We start from the raw sequence: 21,513 nt of genomic DNA, 5'->3' as shown, positions 1-21,513 counted from the left end.
TGTTTTTGTTTCAACAGCTGCCTTAAAATATTTGAAGTGCTCAAACACATCACTCTTTTCCTTCATGAAGTATACCCATAAGTTCATTGAATAGTCATCAATAAATGTGACAAAGTATTTGCTGCCACTAAGAGATACATTCTGTGTAGACCCCCAAACATCTGTATGCACTACATCAAGTATTTTTCTATTCACCTCTCTATCATGCAAGAAGGGTTGTCTTGCCTGCTTACCAAACTGGCATGCTTCACAGACTTTATACGATTCTGCAACTCTAAAAGAAGGCAACCCTGTAACCAATCCTCTGGACTACATTAATTTTAGCTTTTGCACATTTGCATGTCCAATATGTTTATGCCATATTTCAATATATGCAACTACTCCTTTTCCTTTAGCATACATAGCAGCATCCATTGCAGGAATTCCAACATCTAAAGTGAACATTCGGCCAACTCTACTTCCTTTTGCGACCAACCTGCACTTATCATTAAAATCTTCTACAAAATAACCTTTTACATTGAATCGGACCTGCAACCCCTGCTCTATCATTTGGCCAACAGACACTAGATTCTTTGTAATTTATGGCACATGTAATACATTTGTTAGACTCTTTGTCTAGCCATCATACAAGGACAAGGGAACCTTCCAATGTGTGAAATTGGATGGCATGAATCATCACCTGTCTGCACATAACCTGGATTTTGTAAGTCCTGCATCTCTACAAACCAACAATATGGCTTGTTTTGCCACAATAATGGCAAACAATAGCAGAATTTCCAGAACCTCTATTTTTCCATCCACCTCTTCCTCTATAGCTCCCTCTATCTCTAAAGTTTCCTCAGCCTCCTGAAACCTGCATTTCACCAAATTGCTGACTGAACCTATTTTGTTGGTTATCGCCAGCACGTCCCATACCACGGCCTCTCGAAGAGGATCTACCACATCCCCTTCTTGAACTTGAGTAAAATGCTTGAATCTGTTCACCATTTTTTTCAGATGAGTCACCCTGCATATTGATCTCTTCGGTAATCATGAGAGAGATCAATTCATCAAAATCTGGAAATGGCTTTTGTACATATACTGAAGTAACAAGTGATTTCCATGCCTTCTCATTGTTAAGGCCACTCAAAGTGGATGAAACCAAATCATCATCATCAGGCATTGCATCAATCGCTGCTAAAGCATCTGCAATGCTCCTCACCTTTAACACATACTCATTGACAGTCATTTTCCCTTTCTTCAAGGCATTCAACTCTTGCTTGAGTTGAATATTTCGTGCCTTTGTATTTACTGAAAACATGTTCTCAAAAATTGTCGAAGGTGCATGTGAAGTTTCTGCATTCCTGATATGTCCCAACGTCTTATTATTAATGACTACAGATAACCAGTACATCACCTTTTTGTCTTTCGCATTCCATTCTTTCCATGCTTTTCATTCATCTGCAGTCGGAGGGATACCCAGCTTTGGCTCCTTTTCTTCACCTGAAACAAACTCATAAAGACCCTTTCCAATGAGGAAGTTCGTCACACAGAACTTCCATGAAGGATTGTTGTTCTTGTCAAGCTTCTCAATCATGGGATTTCCACTATTCTCTGCCACTATCACAAACAAGGATACAACACAGCAAGCTAGTCTTCTGCAATCTTTCACAACACGTGCACAACACTACACCAAGCAACCTTTTTCACTGATTGCTCAATAGTACATGTAATCTGCAACTTGTTTGTAGATAAACCTTATGTTTGCTTCCTACAAACACCTCAAAAATTACAGATTCGCAATCTGTAACATGTGCACCTACTTTCCGTCAATACAGCCGAAATCACAGTCTTGTCTGAAACTGCTATCCGCAACCTTGTGGCTCTAAAACGGGGCCTGAAACGACCTCAGACGCCCAAAATAGCTACGGGAAAGTCCTAAAGGGTATATTATGCATAATATACAGTGATCTGCTCGCACACCAAATCTCACAGTAATCTGAGATTTTTGCTCGACCCTGCTTCCGGTGCCTCCACAGGCACTATCCAAGAGAGAGAGTGGAAGAATGGGAGAGCTTCTTACCTGTTGCTTGCTTGCTCGAACCTTGCTTCTTCTCCTTCACTTCAGCCTTCAAAATCATCCTCTCTCAATGGCGCGGCTCTGATACCATGTCAAGAATTGCGTGATGGGGGGACGTGCTTGAGCTGTTGCGCCAAACACACTCTATACACAAGAGGAAGCTCACTCAAGAACACAAGAAGAGAGATGGAGGCCAAAACTTTTTCTTGCTGATTTTTCTTCTTCTTCCACACACTATACAATGTACACAAAGTATAGATAAGATACAACATAAAGGAAAGTGGCCTTCTAAGTCAAACAGTGCATAATTGACTACACTAATTGATTGGCATTATATCTTTGCTAGCTGTAGGTAGGTGTAACAAACTAAATATAATAAGTGATAAGTCAATGGCCATGTGAGTATCATAATGACCACCAACGTGCTAAGTGTAGACGTGAGGACTCGTCTAGCCAGGCAGTCCATCTCATCAATGTTCGCACGTGTTGAGCTTGCCATTTCAATAAACTCAAGCAAGCTAAAAGAGATTAATTTGTTTACCTATTATTGTATTTATCAACTTCTTTTCCAATATTGAGATAAAAAGATCAATGGCAATGTTCTCAGTGAAAATTCTAGAATATGATCATATCTTGCAATTTGTTGATGAAGGGTGCAATATTGGGATAAAAGGTAAGATAGCTTATACAATAGAATATAAATTTGTTTCTTATAAATTTACGATGGCCACTCAAAATTAATCTTTATCTTTTATTAAAATAGATGGCATTATGTTGGTAGTAGCAATGGCAGTGAAGTATCAAAAGATACTAGTTTGAAATTTGATGTTTGTTGCTTGAGTTTGACTTGATGATCTTCAAAAAACTCTTCATAGCTTCCCCTCCTTCCTAATTTGATGGTTGAATACTTGTTGAAAACTTCAGATTAGAGTGGCATTGGCTTGGTTTAAGTGGCAAGAGAGAGAAAATGAACGAAAAATGAGCTTGACGATAATTGGCTATGGTAGACAGAAAGAAGGAACCCATCTTCATCATCTTCCTTCTTTCTATCTGCATCTCCTGTATCATCCTCGAATAGATCCCAAAGGTCCTTCCTCATGAGATGATACATTGTCTTTTCTTTCCACGCATGAAAGTCTTCACCATTGAATTTGGTTATTTGCTCAAGTTCAGATATTTTGAAGGAGGTTTTATCGAGGTCGCAAGTATACTCGAGCATTGTCTATCCTTTTACAATGAAATTGAGGCTTACAAGGGATTTAATCAATTGGGCATTCCGCATAAAAAATCTTCATGTTTGTCATTGCAAAAGAACTGGAGTAAAACCAACTAATGAATTATTCTTGGATGTGTCAAGAAACACAAGTGCCAAGAAGCATTAGGTTAGTATCAAGAGATACTAGCTGTGAAGAACTAGATGTCAAGCTTGATGATGATTGAGATCTTCAAATCTTCCAGTAAAGCTTCCCCTCCTTGATGATTTGAGTGGTGAATCTTGCTATGTCTTTAGTGTGATAATAGACCACAGTGACAGTGAGTTCCTTGAGTTGAGAGGAATAAAGAAATAATAATAAATATGAGCTTTGGTGCTTGTGGCTATGGTTGCCATAGTAGGGTTTCCTGGAGGTGACTATTTCTCTTAACACAACAGCTCGTATCAACAACCATTTGCCACAAGATTTGGTGGGGGAGAATCTTATAAGATAGGCTTAAAAATCCCTAACATCGCAAGACAAATGATGGCCTGTATGCATAGCCTCAATCATATGACCAACAGCACACAGCATAGTTCAAACAACAATGACAGATTTTTGTAATATTGGGCTATGGAGTGCTTAATGTCAAGGGCTTAGGTGATGAGAGGTTGTGCTCTCTGAAGTTAGAAAGGTATCCCTAGAAGAAAGCTTACAGAGATATGCTCTAGTTTGGGAGATTGAAAAGCTCCAAGGAGGTAGGGTGCAGGTTGGCTATGGCAGACTTGAAGGTAAACTAAAGATATTAGAAGTGGAAGATGAGATCTTGAGCAAGTACTGATCTGACTAGAGATGGAGAGTGATCAAAGGAGTAGAGAGAAGAGCTAAGTTGAGCTTAGCCATGCTCACCATGGCTCTAATACCATGTTGTAATGCACGAACCTAGAGCATGGCTATGGTGGATGGAACACAAAGACAATGTTCATGATGACATAGATTAGAGAGACCAACTGTTACTCAAGTGAATTAGGTTCCAAGATGGAAGCTTGGACTCATAAACATAATCTTGGGTATGACACTAATTATGATTGAATTGACAAAGTACAATAGTATTCCATCATTGAATGATAAAAAGGTACATCACTTTATAGGCTCATGATGGTTCCCTTTTTCTCCACTGTGCATATGGGATTCAGGACATCTCTTCCTGGAGCATACATCATTTGTCATATCTTTCAACAATACTTAATTGTATGTTTGATTCCACTTCTTGAAGGACAATTATTTACGTTAAATTTTTTTGTAATAGATATCAAAGAGAAAAGAGAAGAATATATAGTTGAGAGCAAATCTTAAAGCCAGGATTCAAGTGCAAAAAGGACCCTAAGACCCAGCATGGGTATTGAGATCACAGTCATGTTCGATTTTGTCAACTTTAGCTTTCATGTCCGTTTCAAATTGAGAGCTACCTACAAATTCCTCTTTTGTCATCCTCAAAGGAAAACTGTAATAGTATTAGGCTCTAATTGATTATTTTTTTTCCTTACCCTTGCTTAAGGATTCTGCTTGATTGCCAAAAGTCCCTAGGGTTGGCAAGGTCCATTAATAGGGGGGCAAACTTAGTTTGAGCATTAGATTTCTTATTTTTATTTACTAGATATTTGTTGTTTTCTCTTTTTGATCATTAGTAATATGGAAGCTATCTGTTAAGACAAACTCATTTTGCTAATCCAAATATGCCACACATTTCAGTTATAAAGCAAACAAACAATTTAGATAAAGTTTAAGCAAATACAACTACCATAAATACTGTATGAACATGCTTATCCAGATACGCCACACATTTTCACTATAAATCAAACAAAAGATTTAAATAAAAATTGTGCAAGAAGAAGAATGGCTACCATAAGTAGTGTCTCAACTAGTGTTCATAGAAAACTATAGTTTAGTGTATTTTTCCCATCAATTTTTTAAAACATAGTTGAAATTCAGGTTTGTGCTTATGAAAATTGGCTAGTTTTTGGACTTTTTGTTATAAAACTGGTTGACGATATGTTTTTGTTACAAAAAATATATTTCGCGTTTTAAAGAAAAGGGCAAGCATCCAAGGAGAGAATATTTATGTGGATCGAGAGAGAGAGAGAGAGGATCGAGAGGGAGAGAGATGGTAGACCCATGTTTTTTGTCTGCGCCCTGTCAGGGCCCCCCGTGCTGCGGCAGTCAAAAGGAGAGAGAGGAAAAAGACTTGGATGATGGAAGAAACACGCATGACGATATGATGATATATCGTCACAGCCTACACTACAGGCCATCTCATACGGGCAACGGTAGCTATTGCGGCTCTCTTTCTCTGTCCCCTGACACAGCTTTCATGGAGGCCCTATAGTACCAGGAAAAAGGCAGCCCCACGCGCAAGAAAAATCAGATCCCCGGCTGTGATTCTTGGTGTTTCATCTTCAACCTGTGAAATTCACCCGGTAAACTGTTCGATAGTGTTTATTATGTGCGGCTCACTTGCAAGCTAGCTACAGCGATCAATGATAACTTCTACAGAGGTACAGATAGACGCCTCAACATGAGATAGAAGCATGAGGGTTTGGCCAGGTCATAGAGGACGGAATGCCTCTTGAGGTATTGGTATTCCTGTAAGAGAGGGGAATAGGGGATTTGGACACAGAAATTCCTTACGAGCTGTTGCATCGATCAACACGAATGTTTTTGGACAGATATCTCTTCATGAACTGTTACATCGATCAACAGGAATATGTACAGAGGTATCAGTATGAGGGCTTAGAAGTACAGAAAAAAACAGAGAAATTGGATCATAGAGGATTTGGACGGTTAAATCTTTCAAGAGTTTTTCACCCCCAGCAATTGGAGAGACACAGGTATCAACATGAGACTAGAGTATTGAGACAGATAGCAGATAGATGTATATGGCGAGCATTATTCTGCAGATTGTTGATACTTTGTATCGTGCTTTGGGAAATAGTTCGACTTCTTGTCAAACTATTATTTCAAAAGGAATTCAGCAAAATAGCAGAAAGCTTTGCAACATACAATACACAGCTATCATTCATCGGTATTGTTGTCTATTGTCAATCATTTAGACTAAGTTCTTAGCATGACAAGAGGTTATGACTGAGCTCATGCAAACTGGCCACAGCCCAATTAGTACCCAAAACAATGTTGAGACTCAATGAGCAGTGCCAGAGCTGACCATACGACCCAAAGTCCAAGTAGATGTTATGGTCATTGCCAAACATGAAGGCAGCAGTCAACCCAGCACAGGGAGAGGAGTATTTAGTTGCAAGCAACAACCTGCAAGAGTATTCGGTTGTAAGCAACACCTGTCAACTTGCAACACATGCACTTCATGTGCACATTGTTGTGCCCTTGGACAGTAGTTTCAGTAGATTCATTAAAAGAAGTAGACACTATCTGATGAATCAACTGTCAAGTGAGTACTTATAATTCATTGCTATTTCCTGTGAAGAAATATCGATATTGATATGACATGCAGAGGGAAAACAGCATGGATTTAATCAAGCATAATGATAGTTGCTCTAAACCAAACACTTAAGCTCTGGCATATTGTACCAGATAATAAATGTACAACAAGAAAAGGTGAAAGAGAATATGTATAGCATTTCAAGGCTCATCTTTGTTTGTTGCTGCTACCCTTGAAGAATCAGGACATGCATCGGAACAAGGAGCAAAGTTGCCCTTTACATCAGAGGACACTAAGAGCTAGCGTTTTGACACTGAAGTGCGTACTAGGAGGACAGTGGTACTTCTACATGGCAGGTACATCAAGGGATGCAATATAAGTTTCCTGTCACTATGTATAAAGCATCAAAGCTCTGCTTTGTATGCTTCCAGTTTGTTGCAGACAGGTAACAAATCAGTTATGCTCACAATCGTGATCATTGTTAGCATGAGGGGGTTCTTATACAAGGAGAAAGCTGTCCCTGATAGCTTCTGTTTTGGTGTATTAAGGAGAAGTGTGTTATCTATGATACATGTCAATAAGAATCAATACGATGTCAATCTGACTGGCTCAGATTTACACCTTTGCAGCCTGAATGCAGAGGATAACGAGACCCGCTCTTTTCCACTAGAGGCTTTCAGTAGCCGTGCATATGTTCCTACTTCATGCAAGTGTGAGACAGCTTTCAACATACGGGCCTTCTGTTGTTGCTCTGCCTTATCAATGATGCCCTCTGATGCATCTAAAGATATGTGGAAAGCTCCCAGATTATATCGTAGAAATAGGAGAGTCTCTGAGCCGGGCGAGGGAGATGGAGAGGGAGCTGGAGCAGGAGCAGGAGTTGGATCCAACAATGCTGAAAACGGAGCTTGGCATAAGGGTTCCTTTGTCTCTGCATTTTTCACTGCATCATGTGGCAACTGCATTGCTTCCTGATCTGGAATGTTGCCCTCTTCCAGGAATACTTGTTTTGAATCATTTTTATCACAAGAGCAATTTTTAACAGGCCCAATTGGGTCCTCTCCATTTTTCACAATACAGACAGTAAAATTCTCGCCTTGATCTGGAATCCTTTCTATCTCAATTTTGGCCAAATTAGTCTCTGAGAGCTCTGCATGAGGCAAATGAACTGATTTGCCCTCTTCAATTCCAATACACTGGTCTTTTGTGTCTTTCAACCCAATTCCAGAATGGCCGATGCTCCTTCCACCTTGACTTCCAACACTCGCACTTCTGCACAGAGAACAGCCGCTCTCTAGCTGCCTCCCACCTTGGTTTCCAACACTACAGCTCCTACCCAGAGAAGCAAGCCTGGTCCTCTGCTCTTCAATCACCTGCGTGCCATCAGCTACATTGTGTTTTGTCTCAAGGTCTTGTTCTGTTTCAGGCACGTCGCCATCCTCTTGTAAGCTTTGTTGTGCAGATGTTGCTACCCTGCAGCTTCTCCATAATGTCGCCTCCACTTCTGCATCCAACCACTCTGCACCTCCAGCATCAGCAATCACCTGCTCAGTTGTATTGCTTGCTGTGCCTGTATCTTTCACTTGAGGAGGCTCTGAAATTTTGCAGCTCTTCCAGAGAGAAGCTTCCAGCTCTGCATCTAGCCATTCAGCTCCCTGCTTGTCTACAATCCTCTTGTCACTTTTTGGGTGCCTCACTATTGTGCAGGTCTCCCACAGCCATGTTTCAGGCACAAAATCAAGGGAAATTTTGAGAGACTCTGATTCAGATCTACCTACATTGATTAGATTTAGTTCATGTGGTGGTGGCTCCTTCTCCATAGGTGCATTTGTGGCTTGGGGTGCCGGTGCTTCTGATGGGACTGCCTCCTCTTCTGTCAAATTGTCTTTCTTGGCTTCTGTGGAATGTGCAGAGCCCTGTGTGCTGTTTGAGCGAGTTAAGCTTTGGGAGACGGATTTGCACCTTTTGAGGAAGGACTTAGTACTAGAAGTGAGCTTTGGGGTGTCTTCATCTTTCTGTTCCAACACTACTTCAGACTCTCTATCTTCTTCCTCCTTTGATCTGCATTGAACAGGGGCAGAGGTGCTTCTTTTCAAGGTGATGTTAGTTGAGGGGGGTGGCACAGCTACACGCAAGTGTTCGCCTTTATGCCGCATGAGGAGAAGAGCATTTGGTGGGGGAGGCTCAGGTTCAAAGGAGTCGTATTCCTCCATTTCCGTCTCGGAAACGGGATCCTCTGGTTGCTTGATCAAGCTCTTCTCAAGTTCAGCTAGCTGGGTAGTAGCAGGCGCTTCTTTCCCAGTTGAAGTTTCGGGCACAACAGCAGCTACCTGTTCAGAGTCTCTAACCACCTTTTCCATGTCTAATGCAGAAGGGCAAGCAGGTTCACGGTTCTCACTTTGCTTAATGTTGGCTGGTGCTGTTGCTGTTGCGGACTCTATGGCAGCTCCTTTGGATTCAGGTTTGCCCTCCGTCTCCTGCTGAATCAGCACTAGGGATTTGGCAAACACAGCTCCGCCACTTTTTTTGTCACCTCTGAAGGAAGGTAAGCTACCATAAGAGTCACAGGGCAAGCCAAAGCAAGAGAAATCCTTGCCAAAGCTAGAACAGGCAGATTCCTTGTGCGGTTTTGCTTCTTGAACTGTTTCAACACTGCTCTTAAGACTCCTCTGTTGCTTGCCGCCTTTGAGCAGAGCGGCCGCCTCTTTGCCTTTCTTGTGCTTAACTCTTACCTGCCCAATGCAGGTGACTTTAGGAGATGTAGGTTCTTCACCTTCAAAGCCCTGCTTTTTCACAGCAGCCTTGGAAAAAATGGAGGAAGAGAGGGCTTTTCCTCCCCTGCGTCCGCTCCCTGGGTGTTCCTTACCCTTCTCCCTTGCAGGACTGAGTACAGGCCTGGAAACTAGGTTGAGGGAGGTTCTCGGAGCGAAGCACACGAAGAGCTCGTTGCCTGATCTTGGGCCCCTGCGTCCTCCTTTTGTTTTGCGTTGGCTGTCGGAACGGGAGAGGCCATCGCGAGCATCCATGCTGGAGGACCTCCCGAGCGCTGCAGCATCGGAGAAGTTATCAGTGGCAGCCATGACGAAGAAAAATCAAGCGAGGGAAGGACAGGGGTAGAAGGTGAAGTTTGAAGGGGCAGCGGGGCGATCAATCCTCGGAGTTCAGAAATGGAGGCAATTGGGGGAAGCTAGGAGGAGCCATACAAAGGGAGGGAGACATTCTGGAAGAACAGGAGGGGTGGAATTGGAATTCCGAGATGGAGCTAATCAGTAGCAGCATGGGAGTGCCTGAGAGGCTGCCTAAAATTAAGTGTAGTGTGGCAATTGGGAGAAGTAGGAGATGTTGGGGATTGGATACTGGTTGATTTTGTCATGATCAAATATTTAGAGAGGGAGACAGAGAGAGAGATGAGCACAAGAAAGTGGGAAGGAGGAGTGACCGAGGGGCTCTAATCTGTTTCTGCATAGGAAAGGCAGGAGCTTCCAATCAAACGTTCTTGGTCCTTGGAGTGTGGCATTGGACGAAGAGAAAAGTGACAAAATTGCCCATGTTGGGGTTATCGAGGGAGGGGGGAGAGGGTGGTGGCGTAGCTGCTGCTGCAAAAGATATGAGAGAGAGGCACACGGTAATCGACGCTGGGTGCGTCCAAGCAAGGGAGAGGCCACTCGGCTCTGGCTCACACTATCAACAAGTGCTAGACACGCATTTGGCTGAGAGGCATACATATCACACACGCTGGGTGCACACGCAGAGGGTGACTCTCTCTCTCTCTCTCTGTGCTTAGGCCATAATAAAAGTATGAGAAGAACACCCATTTCCTTCACTTCTACAGAGTTACATTGGCGTGCTTGTGTATATAGAATTGAAGAAAATGTGTGTGTATGTCTCAATGCATGCGTGCTTGTGTGCTGGCTGCCTGCATGCAGACTTACAGAGAGCAAAAGCAAATGCTAATTATTAATGAATGAGACCAAGGGTCCAAGACACACACACATACAGGCTTAAAGGCTTTATTTTCCCCTCTTTATTATATGTGATAAATCTCTCTTGGCTTGCCTTTGCTGGTTTAAATGCTTGTAAGTGTTTCCTGTCCTCTATCAGGGGACCAGCAGCCTTTTTAACCTTTTGCAAGCAGCCCAGTCATTTATTAATTGGTTTTCTATCGCCCACACATTTACCGTCAAAATCCTCTAGGCCCTCTCAACACCTTTCCAAAAGCCCCATCAAGGCTTTGCCTTAGGGTGCCCTTTCCCTTTGCCTTTTTTACCTTCTAGTATGCTACATTTCTTGTAGGTTTCCCCTTCTCTCACGGCACTGCACATGCTTTTGATGCTTACACTCTCCATGACTGTGACTCACCAAGTAACATACCTTCATACATAACAAAAGCATAGAGATCGATCACTGTTGAACTTGCACATGGGCTTAGTTGGTACTCAGGCCCACATTAACACCTAGCGTCTGTACCAATCCTCTTCCTCCTCGTTAGATACACTTGACATGGAGTTAGTCCAAACCAATGTTGATGGAATGTATAGCCCTTCTAACTACCTAAGAAGCCATCACAACTTATTAAGCTATTGGAATATTTTACCTACTGGTCTCTTTTCCCTATCTAATATTCTATAGTCAAAGCAATTGCAACTAGTCAACACTTGCCATGTCTTAATGAAGAAGTTATTAGGTTGTTAAACTCACTTTCATATCACATTATACAGCTAGCATCTGTACCAAACCTCTTCCTCCTCGTTAGATACACTTGACATGAAGCTAGTCCAAACCAATGTTGATGGAATGTATAGCCCTTCTAATTGCCTAAGAAGCCATCATAGTTTATTAAGCTATTGGAATATTTTACCTACTGGTCTCTTTTCCCTATGTAATATTCTATAGTCAAAGCAACTGCAACTAGTCAACACTTGCCATGTCTCAATGAAGAAGTTATTAGGTTGTTAAACTCACTTTCATATCACATTATACATATCTTTCACATTGTCTATTATATTGAGAATCAAGGTAGTAGAATAGAATAAGGGACTACTTTGGTGTGGCCACTTATATTTGGCTTTTTTGCACACTTGTCACAATCATTTTTTCCTAAGTACATAGATGGAGAGTTTATGAAGCATAGGTTTTTCTAAAAATAATGCAACCTTACATTAGGTTGAAAATAAAGTAAGATACTTACAGACAAAGGGTCGATAGATTGACATCTAGCTATTTGTATACTTTTTTTTTTCCAGCAAGTTAATATTTTTGTTATGTAGTTGAAATACATCGTATGGCACTCAAATAAAAATATTTGGGATTTTTTTAATACTCATATAAAGAAGACCTAGTTATAGATGGAGGGTTGAGAAAAGAGTGAAAATGAGGGGCCAATAAAGTGACACTCAAGGATGTACTATTTTGAGGTTTTACAAATCCAAAATATAAACAAATGTGCATGGCTCAATTATTTGATTCACACTAAACTTGTATGATATACATGAATTTATATCGTAGTTTCAAATGGCTAAAAGAGATACGTCTTTTGTGCAAATTTGTCACTAAACTAGGGTGCAATGACTTGCTTTTAGGGAGTTCACTTTATCGGTTCCTTTACTCTCCTTGTGTCTAAAAAGGATAACTAGTATTGAAGCTTTTATGATTAGCATGTTTATGAAAAATTTGTATAAATCCTCATCAGCTTTGCATTGACCGCACAAAGCACAATTAGGAGGCTTGCTTTGCTTTTCTAGCCATGCTAATTAGTATATAGAATTTGTGTTATAAGCTTCAAGTGGCTAGAAAAGATAGATCTTTTGTGTAAATTTGCCACCAAACTAGTGTGGGTATTTTGCTTTTAGGGGGTTGGAATCACTTTATTTGCTTCTTTACCCTACTTGTTTTCAAATTAGTTCCCAAACTAGTATTAATGATTTTGTGATTGGCACCTTCTATAGAACTAGTGTACGTGAAAAAATTGTATAAATCTCTCCTATATACACAATGAACTTTCTACCCTCTCTTTCACCTTCATTTAATTTTATAGTCAAATATTTTTACAAAGGTACAAGTGGTGGTGATGTCAAGTTTACATGATGTAATAGCTCTTTGATATTGAAATCTTTAATAAGAAGGCAATTAACCCATCACTCTAGGACCTTTGAAAAATTATACCAACTAGGCTACTATGTAGTGAAACTATTGTGAAGCAACTCGCAAGGGAAGTAAAAGTTGCACGGCGACTACAACATATCTATGGTTTTATGTGTAGTGTGCACATAAGTGTGCGTGTACATGTATTTAAAGAGGGAGGGAGGGAGGGAGGGAGGGAGAGTGGATGTGTAACCCCATCCCTGCTATATACTCTGTGCATGTGCATTTGTATTAGCATAGGTTTATATGCATTTTTGCATCTATATACGTATTTGCACTTGTGTGCACATATGTCTGTGTGTTGCTTTGTGGAGGGAGCAAAGAAAAAACTTAGAGAGAGAGAGAGAGAGAGAGAGAGAGTTTTGGAGAGTAAAAAAGTTTGGGGGGAGAGAGATAAAGAGGAAATAAAAGAAATTGAACACAATAGTGAAAAATTTGGAGAGAGAGAATTTAAAAAAATTGAAGTGACAATAAAAGATGTGGAAAGAGAGAGGGTGAACATTTTGGAGAGAGAGGGAGAGGAGAAGGAAAGAAAAACAGAGAGAGAGAGAGAGAAGAAAAAATTTAGAGAGAGGGAGGGAGAGAATTTCTCTCTCTCTCTCTCTCTCTCTCTCTCTCTCTCTCTCTCTCTCTCTCTCTCTCTCTCTCTCTCTCTCTCTCTCTCTATTGGTGGATATGTATTCCTAATCATGCATGCTAATGCCCATGCTAAAAAAGCATGTAAATCCGATGGCAATGATCCTCTCTTGGGATAAAATAGGTCAAGGTGCTAAGTACCACTCAATAGTCAAAGATACACTTCATTACTTACCAATCCTTTGTGACTAGGCTATGCATAAACTTGCTCATCTATGATACTATAAATTGAATATCAAGCCTCATAATGCATACATAAATTAAGCATCCAATAACTTATTGATAAAGACATCAAAGCAATCTTTGGCATCTTGAATACTCAACTTCAATCCTATGTCTATAGAAGTAGTAATAGGCTTGCAATTTGCAAGAATAAATCTAAGTAATAATGTCTTGATATGCTTTATTTGATATAAGCAAATACCTCCATCTTGCTCAAATTGGACCAAATAATGATGCAATAGGTCTCGTTAAAACCAGTGAGCACCATACCACAATGATTACATGTAACCCTCATATCTTATATATAATGTGCTCGGAGTTGGACTGTTATGATAACTAATGTAGTCAAATATACAAATATCTTCTCATGCTAAGATCAAGGTGCACCTTTTTCAATTTGTGCACTTTGTTTTCTTGCCCCTTCTACAAAAAATTGCCCTCATAAATCACCATTCAAAGATATAGGTTTGATATCCAACTACTGTACATTCCAATCATATGAGTTACTAATGCATAAATGCTATGAAATATTGTCATACAACAAGTGGAAGCAAAGGTCTCATTAAAGTCAATGCCCTTCTATTAAACATAAGCCTTTGCCAAAAGTTGATCCTTATTAACAATCGACACTACTATCTAGCTTATATTGGTTGTTATATATATATATATATATATATACACGTTGGTATTCTATCCCATTTTTTGCCAAACATACATTAAACTCCTTATATATATACCCGCTCAATCAAAATGGAGAATATCCACTTTACATCTTCACAAAATTTCAACCATCCTTACAAACTACTTAAAGCACAAAGACACTTTAGCTTTCAAACAATACACCAATAAACAACATGGAGTATAGATACATGCCAAAAGATGGCATTTGCATTGGACCACAAACATCACTAAGTACAAGCTACATTTTGCAAACAACTTTGATTGAATCATCTCTTTGAAAGAAATCATACTAAATCTTAGTCAATACGCAGTCCTCACAAACATATTTTGTAGGTATCTTAAGAGTAGGCAAGGAAGACACTATATTAGATTTTTGTAGGTGCAGAAAACTAGCAAAATTCCAATGACCAAAATGTACATGCCAAAGTTTGTGTCTTAAATAGCTTACAAATCTACAACTATACATTTATCATAAGTATTGAGCTTTGTAGCCAACGACATATTAAACCAGATGCAATGATTTTATTACCACAAGAGACATCATGAATTGTTCACTTGTCACATTAACAAACTTAACAATCAATCTAATCTTAGCAAGTGTAGAAACAAAGAGTAGTATACAAAGCATCCATAAGTGTGAAAGTACTTTCATTGGAAGCAAACAATCAACACAATTGTGCAAATCCTTTAACAAGATAATAAGAGTTATTGATACATGTAATAGCATTTCCCTTAGGGGCAAACTCAAGAGAGGTGAATAGTCTGCATTGAGAAGTAATATACTTAGTGGTACCACTATCAAAATACCATACACCTAAGTCCATAATAAATGTACAAGAATCATGCAAAGAGGGGTCATAACTACATTGCATACTAAATGCCCACTCTATATCGTGCACAACATTTGCAAATTCCAACTTAAAAAGGAGAGGTATCCACAATAGCCATACTAGCCTCTTTCTTCTTAGACTCTTTCATGGATAGTCCTTAATGACATGATATTTTTCCTTAATAATAGATCTTACTCTATTTTTTCTTCTCATCATTATCATCCTTCTTTGTTTGGACAATTTTTGCAAATTTTTGCTTACCAGAGCAAAAGAGAAAATTTCTTTACTTTTCTAATTGGCCACAAAATTTGAATGTGTAACATGCATAATGGACTTCTTTTATTAAGATTCTTCCTCTTGTGATGACAAAACAAAAACCAACTTATTGAATGATAAATCATTAGGATTAACTCTCATTTTCAAAAAAGGAGTAGCATCCATGTAAAACTCTCATAAGGAAAAGAAAAATTCTATCCAGAATAACCTGTCTACATAACTGAACTGTCTAGAAAAATCTCATTTGTACTAATCAACTACAAATTGGGATTTTTGATATTTGTCAAAAAACTATTCATGGAGTCACCTTTATCTATATGTTCACTCTCTAATTGCTTATGCAAGTAAGCAACATGGGCCTTATTTCTTCACTAATACAAATACGCAAGTATATCCCAAGCATTTTTAGCTATATTACATGAGAAAATGTGTGAGACCGTGGTATATTTAATAACAATGCAATCAAGGGGTGAGTCTCTACAAATCTTCCATCCTAATGAATCTACTCAGAAGTAGGTGAGGGTGGTGCTGTAGCATTAACTGGAGAATCGCTAGAACCTACAACATTCTCAACAACATCTATTTATGTTGTTTCTCCTACACTTGCAACTTCCAAAACATCACTAGGGTGTTTTCAATTCTATGCACGATGTTTATGATACATCATATAAGCTCATATTGGATGGTTAATTCCATCCAACTTGTCCTTAACAACCAATCTATAAAATACATTATTGTTGCCAACCATGGCCATTGACTATAGTTTATGCAAAAGTTCCATGTATAGAGGAAAATATCCACAAAATTAAAATGTGCTATATGAAGCATAATACAAAGGAAAATATAGGATCTCGTCTATAGAATTTACTGCTATTGAAAATTTTGCGCAAAAGGACAAAATAGCCTACACAATATTGGCAGTAGTGCAGATGCAAGCTAAAACCAACCCGAATAATTAATATGATAATGATAATATCGAGCACTATGGGCATACTTGTGGCACTTATTGACCTACAAACACTCATCAAATCTTCCCCCAATCATAGGAAATCAAGTGCATAGTGTCGATGAATCCACTGAAGAGACCGAAGAAGCTGCACTCTGATACCATCATTGGATTTGGGATTAGGAATGCACACATACTTGGAGAAGAAAAGCACAAAGTGTATAATATAATATCAAGCGAGAAAATTTTCAAGAGTAAGTATATGCATATATACAAGGCCAAGGAAAAAGGCACCTCCTAAAAAGGCAAGAAGGTGCCTTGGTGGTTCTAACTATATTCATGTACAATACTATTGAAATATGGTAAAAAGAGACGTTGAGCATAATTATGATTGCAACCTATGTGGCACATCAAGAGTGACCTCAAACTTTAGTCTTTTTCTTTACTTGAAAATTTTAGCTTCTTCCATAATAATAAACTAGGCATTTTGTACCTAGATTCTCCTAGTGCTTTGCACCCATATTCTCAAATCACTAATAGTCTTCAATGCTTCACACCAAGATTTGCAGGTATGTTTCAAATGGCAAGAGAGTTTATGGGTGCTTGAGCCACAAAGAAAGCAATTGCAAGAGATCCCAAAGCTTTGTGTGAGCTGATGATTTCGTTGTATTCTCCTAGTGCTTCACATGGGTGTTAGGCCACTACTTCATGCAAATTTTAGGCTGATGATTTGAACCACTTGGCTACTCTAATTGGTGGCTCAATTGCTAGCTTAGCCTAAACCCATGCTACATAGATCTCTCATCAACTCTTAGCATCATCCCCTAAACTTTTGGCAAGAGTTCTAGCCCTTATCACATGTCTCATCATCTACAATTTTCTAAAGAGCTTTAGTTCCCTCAATTTTTGATATAATATAATCACAATATCACTTTTTCCCCATTGGAAAAGATGATGTAAATAACCAATCCTATTTTGATAGGGTTGATTACCACAATACTCATGTATCCAGTGGTTTTTGCTTCATGATTTTGGTAGTTCATGCATATCATAGTTGAGCAAGAAGTGGCCCACTTTAGCTACTTCTAGTTGTGAAGCTAAGTATAAGGCAGCTTTCATAGCTACAATTCAGTATGTATGGATCAAACACCTTCTGGCTAATTTGGATGTTGGATAGTCATCTATCACCACCATTTGCACTAACAAATTAGAGTGCATTGGAAGTTGCACGAAGTCCAATATTACATGCTTATACTAAGTACATTGGGATGTTTTATCATTATATCAAGGATAAACTCTCTATATGAGAGATCAACTTGGCTTATATACCGGGCCAACCTTGAAAATATTTTCACAAAGGCTTTGCCTTATGAAAAGTTTGAAGGTTTACACAAAGCTTCATGCTTGATTCCCTTTGTGGATTGATTGTAGCCCATTGGGCTTGGCACTTCCCTATATATGAGTACCAGCTCTTGTTCACCACATCATTTCCATGGGGATTTATAACAATATTTTGATAGTGATGTGTGTGAACATACTTAGGACCATTGGGGCACTTCTTTCCCCCTTTAGGAGGTTTTCTTTCCCTATTCTTGTATATATTCTTTCCCTTTAGGAGGTTTTCTTTCCCTATTCTTGTATATATTCCTATCCACTTTTAGGACATAGTCTTGAAAATATTTCCTATTGATACTACTCAATACACTTTATGCTGTGCTCTCTCACGCTTCTTCTTCTGCAAGTTGTGTGTATAGGTTCTTGCAACCCTAAATATAGCATCTCTCTCTCTCTCTCTCTCTCTCTCTCTCTCTCTCTCTCTCTCTCTCTCTCTCTCCGTATTAATATTGCTTGAGATATTTTTCTTTGTTAACATTCAACTTGTCCTTCTCTTCCATGTAAACGATATCTTCATAAAAATGATATAAAAACAATATAAAGGGTTGGTAGATAACATCATCATCCTTTTAGGAACATGGAAGGAACTTTAGATTGCATTGTGGTAGCTTTGTACTTCTGTACAAAAGTTGTCACAAAGAAATATTGCAACTTTTTTTCCTCACTTCTTCCAGCACACTCGAGCCCCTTATGTCTAAAGACTCCCCTTCCCTCACTCTCCCACACTAACCCTAAGCCCTAAGTTTGTCCCCCCCCTCTCTCTCTCTCTCTCTCTCTCTCTCTCTCTCTCTCTCTCATATTTACGTGGAGAGGGTTCGAGGCTTCTTCTTTGTGATTTCCAAGTATGTGTATCCATATGTATGTATCGTGTATTAGAGTGGACAAGTGCATGTGTGTTGGACATTAGTTTAGGGAAGTAACAATACAATTTTACAAGGGATTCTAAGGTTTGGGTGTGCAAGGAGCCTAATTTTTTAGTATGGGAGTGCCACATAATGTTTTTATTGCTCTCTCTCTCTCTCTCTCTCTCTCTCTCTTCTCTCTCTCTCAAAATGGAGGGAGACCTAAGGTCCTGGGGGGTCCACTAGGGTTTATCGTATGGTACCATGTGAGTGTAAGGGAGGGGGGTTATTTAAGCGAAGGAAGGTACATTTTATAAGGTAAGGTCCCATAAATAGGGGGTAGATAAGGGGTATTTTCATATATATCTTGCACGCAGGTGACATCTCCTTATTACTATTAGTGAATCCCCCGTGCCTAAGGTTTTGTTTAGGGTGCTTCAAGGTGCATGTACGGGTGTATATATATAGACACAAGATTACAATCTTGTGATGGGCCCTAAGTTTTGATGTGGGTAATATCCACAAGATTTGGATAAAGACCTTGCTTTTTAAGTTTACCTTGGAGGGGGTAGAGAGGTCTTGTTACGGTTTTGTGCATGCACCTCTACATGTTGTGCATGTGTATATGCGTTGGACATTGATGTTGGGATCAAACAATTTAATGGAGTGCCCTAAAGCTTTGGATTACAAAGGTCTAACAATTTGAGGGGAAAGAGGGATATGTTGGTGTTTTATAGGGGTAATCTTCTAGGCTCTTCCCCCTCTCTCCATTCTCTAGTCTCTCTACTTTGTTTATCCTCTCACTCTCCACCTCCCTCTTTTTCTACCATTATTTGATCCATCTTGTCATAATCTCCCACACCCTTCTTAGTATTCTCTTGTCATATTTTGAATTACCCCACTTTTAAATAGCATATCTTTATGTTTTAGCATATACATCTTAGCCTTCATCCAATCATTCAATTCACTATCTTTTATCCAACATTCCATCTACCATGTTTTCATCTAATTACCATGGTATGAAATAGACATTTTAACCTTGTTTTAAGGAGCCTATGGAAGTTATGCTAGTCAATAATCATAACAAAAACCCATAAGTGATGTAGTTGTTGACCACCCTAGATCTAGTTAGTCAATTCAAGTTACTTCAACTATAGCTTATCATTGATTAATTTGTAGTTCTACTAGCTAGTAAGCTAGCTAAGTTAAGTTATTTTTCTATTGCAAGAGAAATTGAAATTAAAGAATGTTTATTTGCCATTAAGGAAATGATACTATGGAAAGGTTTATGGTTGTATTATGGGTTGACTATTTTCTGTTGATATATTTGAGTATAAAAATATCACAATATCTTGATTTCTTTCATGGTTAAATGAGGGGATCTAAGAAGAATGAGAATTATTTGTTTCATGGTTGAACGAGGAGATTTAAGAAGAATGAGCATTAGATATCCCATGCCAATTGTGCCAACTAGTTAAGTAAGATGTAGAGGAGCTTAGTGAGGCTTGATTACATACACACTCTTATGGCTAAGGACAACTGTATGTCTACTCATGTGGTCAACCATGGTTTAGTGGTCGTAATGCTTATTCTACACAAAGGCATAGGGATTGTGAAAGGTAAGAAGGATCGAAGCTTGCACGCGAGCTATGGCGGGAGAGCAAGAGCAAGAAAGAGAGAGACAAGAAATGGGAACTCCAACAGTCACAATGTGTGACCGGGCCTTCCTTTATTCAAACTGTCACTAAAAGAATAAAGAATAAAGTGACATGACGGGCGCCCGCCACCTGCAGTGTGCAGTGGCGGGTACTGTCAGTGTAGTAATACACGGGGCGGCACGGCGGAGACGCCTTTACCCCCAACAACCTCCCACTTAAAGGCGAATCTGCCTAGTGAGAGAGAAAAGAAAAAAAAAGAAAAGACATTACAAATGTACATAGGTACAAGGGATGAGGAAAGGCGACATCTCATCCAACGCCCATCAACCTCCTGAGGAAGGCAAAGCGCTCAGTAGTGAGGCTCTTCGTGAGCAGATCTGCAGGATTCTCGTCAGTGGAGATCTTGACAAGGTCAACAGACTTGTCCTCCACGACACCACGTATGAAGTGATACCTCACCTCAATGTGTTTCGTCTTCGCATGGAAGACCGGATTCTTAGCCAACTGAATGGCACTCATAGAATCTGAATGCAGTGTAGGTGTAGCATCAATCCCAAGGTCAGCAACTAGACGGCCTAACCATATGGTCTCCTTGCAAGCCTCAGTGGCTGCAACATACTCGGCCTCAGTGGTAGACAAAGCCGTACACTTCTGAACCCTGGACATCCAAGAGATAGCCCCTCCAGCATAGGTGAATACATAGCCAGAAGTGGACTTCCTACTATCTGCATGTCCTGCATAATCGGAGTCAGTGTACCCCACGACCCTTGTATCCTGGCTGCCATAGCAAATACACATATCTGCTGTGCCCTTCAGGTACCTCATGATACCCTTCACGGCATCCCAATGTCTGCTGCCAGGTGTAGCCATATAGCGTGCCACAACACCAACTGCATGCGCAATATCTGGACGAGTGGCTATCATGGCATACATCAAACTGCCCACGGCTGAAGCATAAGGGATCTTGGCCATCTCGGCCCTCTGCTCATCTGTCTGCGGACAATCGACCTATGATACCTTCACATAAGAAGGTAATGGACAGCCAATAGGCTTTACGTCCTGCATGCGGAAGCGCTCAAGGACTTTATGAATGTACTCCCGCTGTGAGAGATACAAAAGTCCCTGATGCCTATCGCGCTTAATGCGCATCCCAAGTATATGTGAGGCCTGTCCCAAATCCTTC

The 21,513-nt window shown here is 39.8% G+C and overlaps 1 protein-coding gene across 1 annotated transcript; it reads right to left on the bottom strand.

Moving 5' to 3' along the window:
- Positions 1 to 6,764: 6,764 nt before the first annotated feature.
- LOC148020129 (uncharacterized) lies at positions 6,765 to 10,636 on the bottom strand. Its single transcript, XM_087700414.1, has one exon. It carries the CDS (start codon positions 9,781 to 9,783, stop codon positions 7,288 to 7,290), a length of 2,496 nt encoding a protein of 831 aa, XP_087556540.1. The 5' UTR covers positions 9,784 to 10,636; the 3' UTR covers positions 6,765 to 7,287.
- Between the last annotated feature and the right edge of the window lie 10,877 nt (positions 10,637 to 21,513).

The sequence above is a fragment of the Lygodium microphyllum genome, chromosome 19 (genome assembly GCF_053477565.2).
Source record: "Lygodium microphyllum isolate KBCC chromosome 19, Lygodium_microphyllum_v1.1.10, whole genome shotgun sequence".
Taxonomy (NCBI): domain Eukaryota; kingdom Viridiplantae; phylum Streptophyta; class Polypodiopsida; order Schizaeales; family Lygodiaceae; genus Lygodium; species Lygodium microphyllum.
This window is presented reverse-complemented; position numbering and strand designations above follow the sequence as displayed.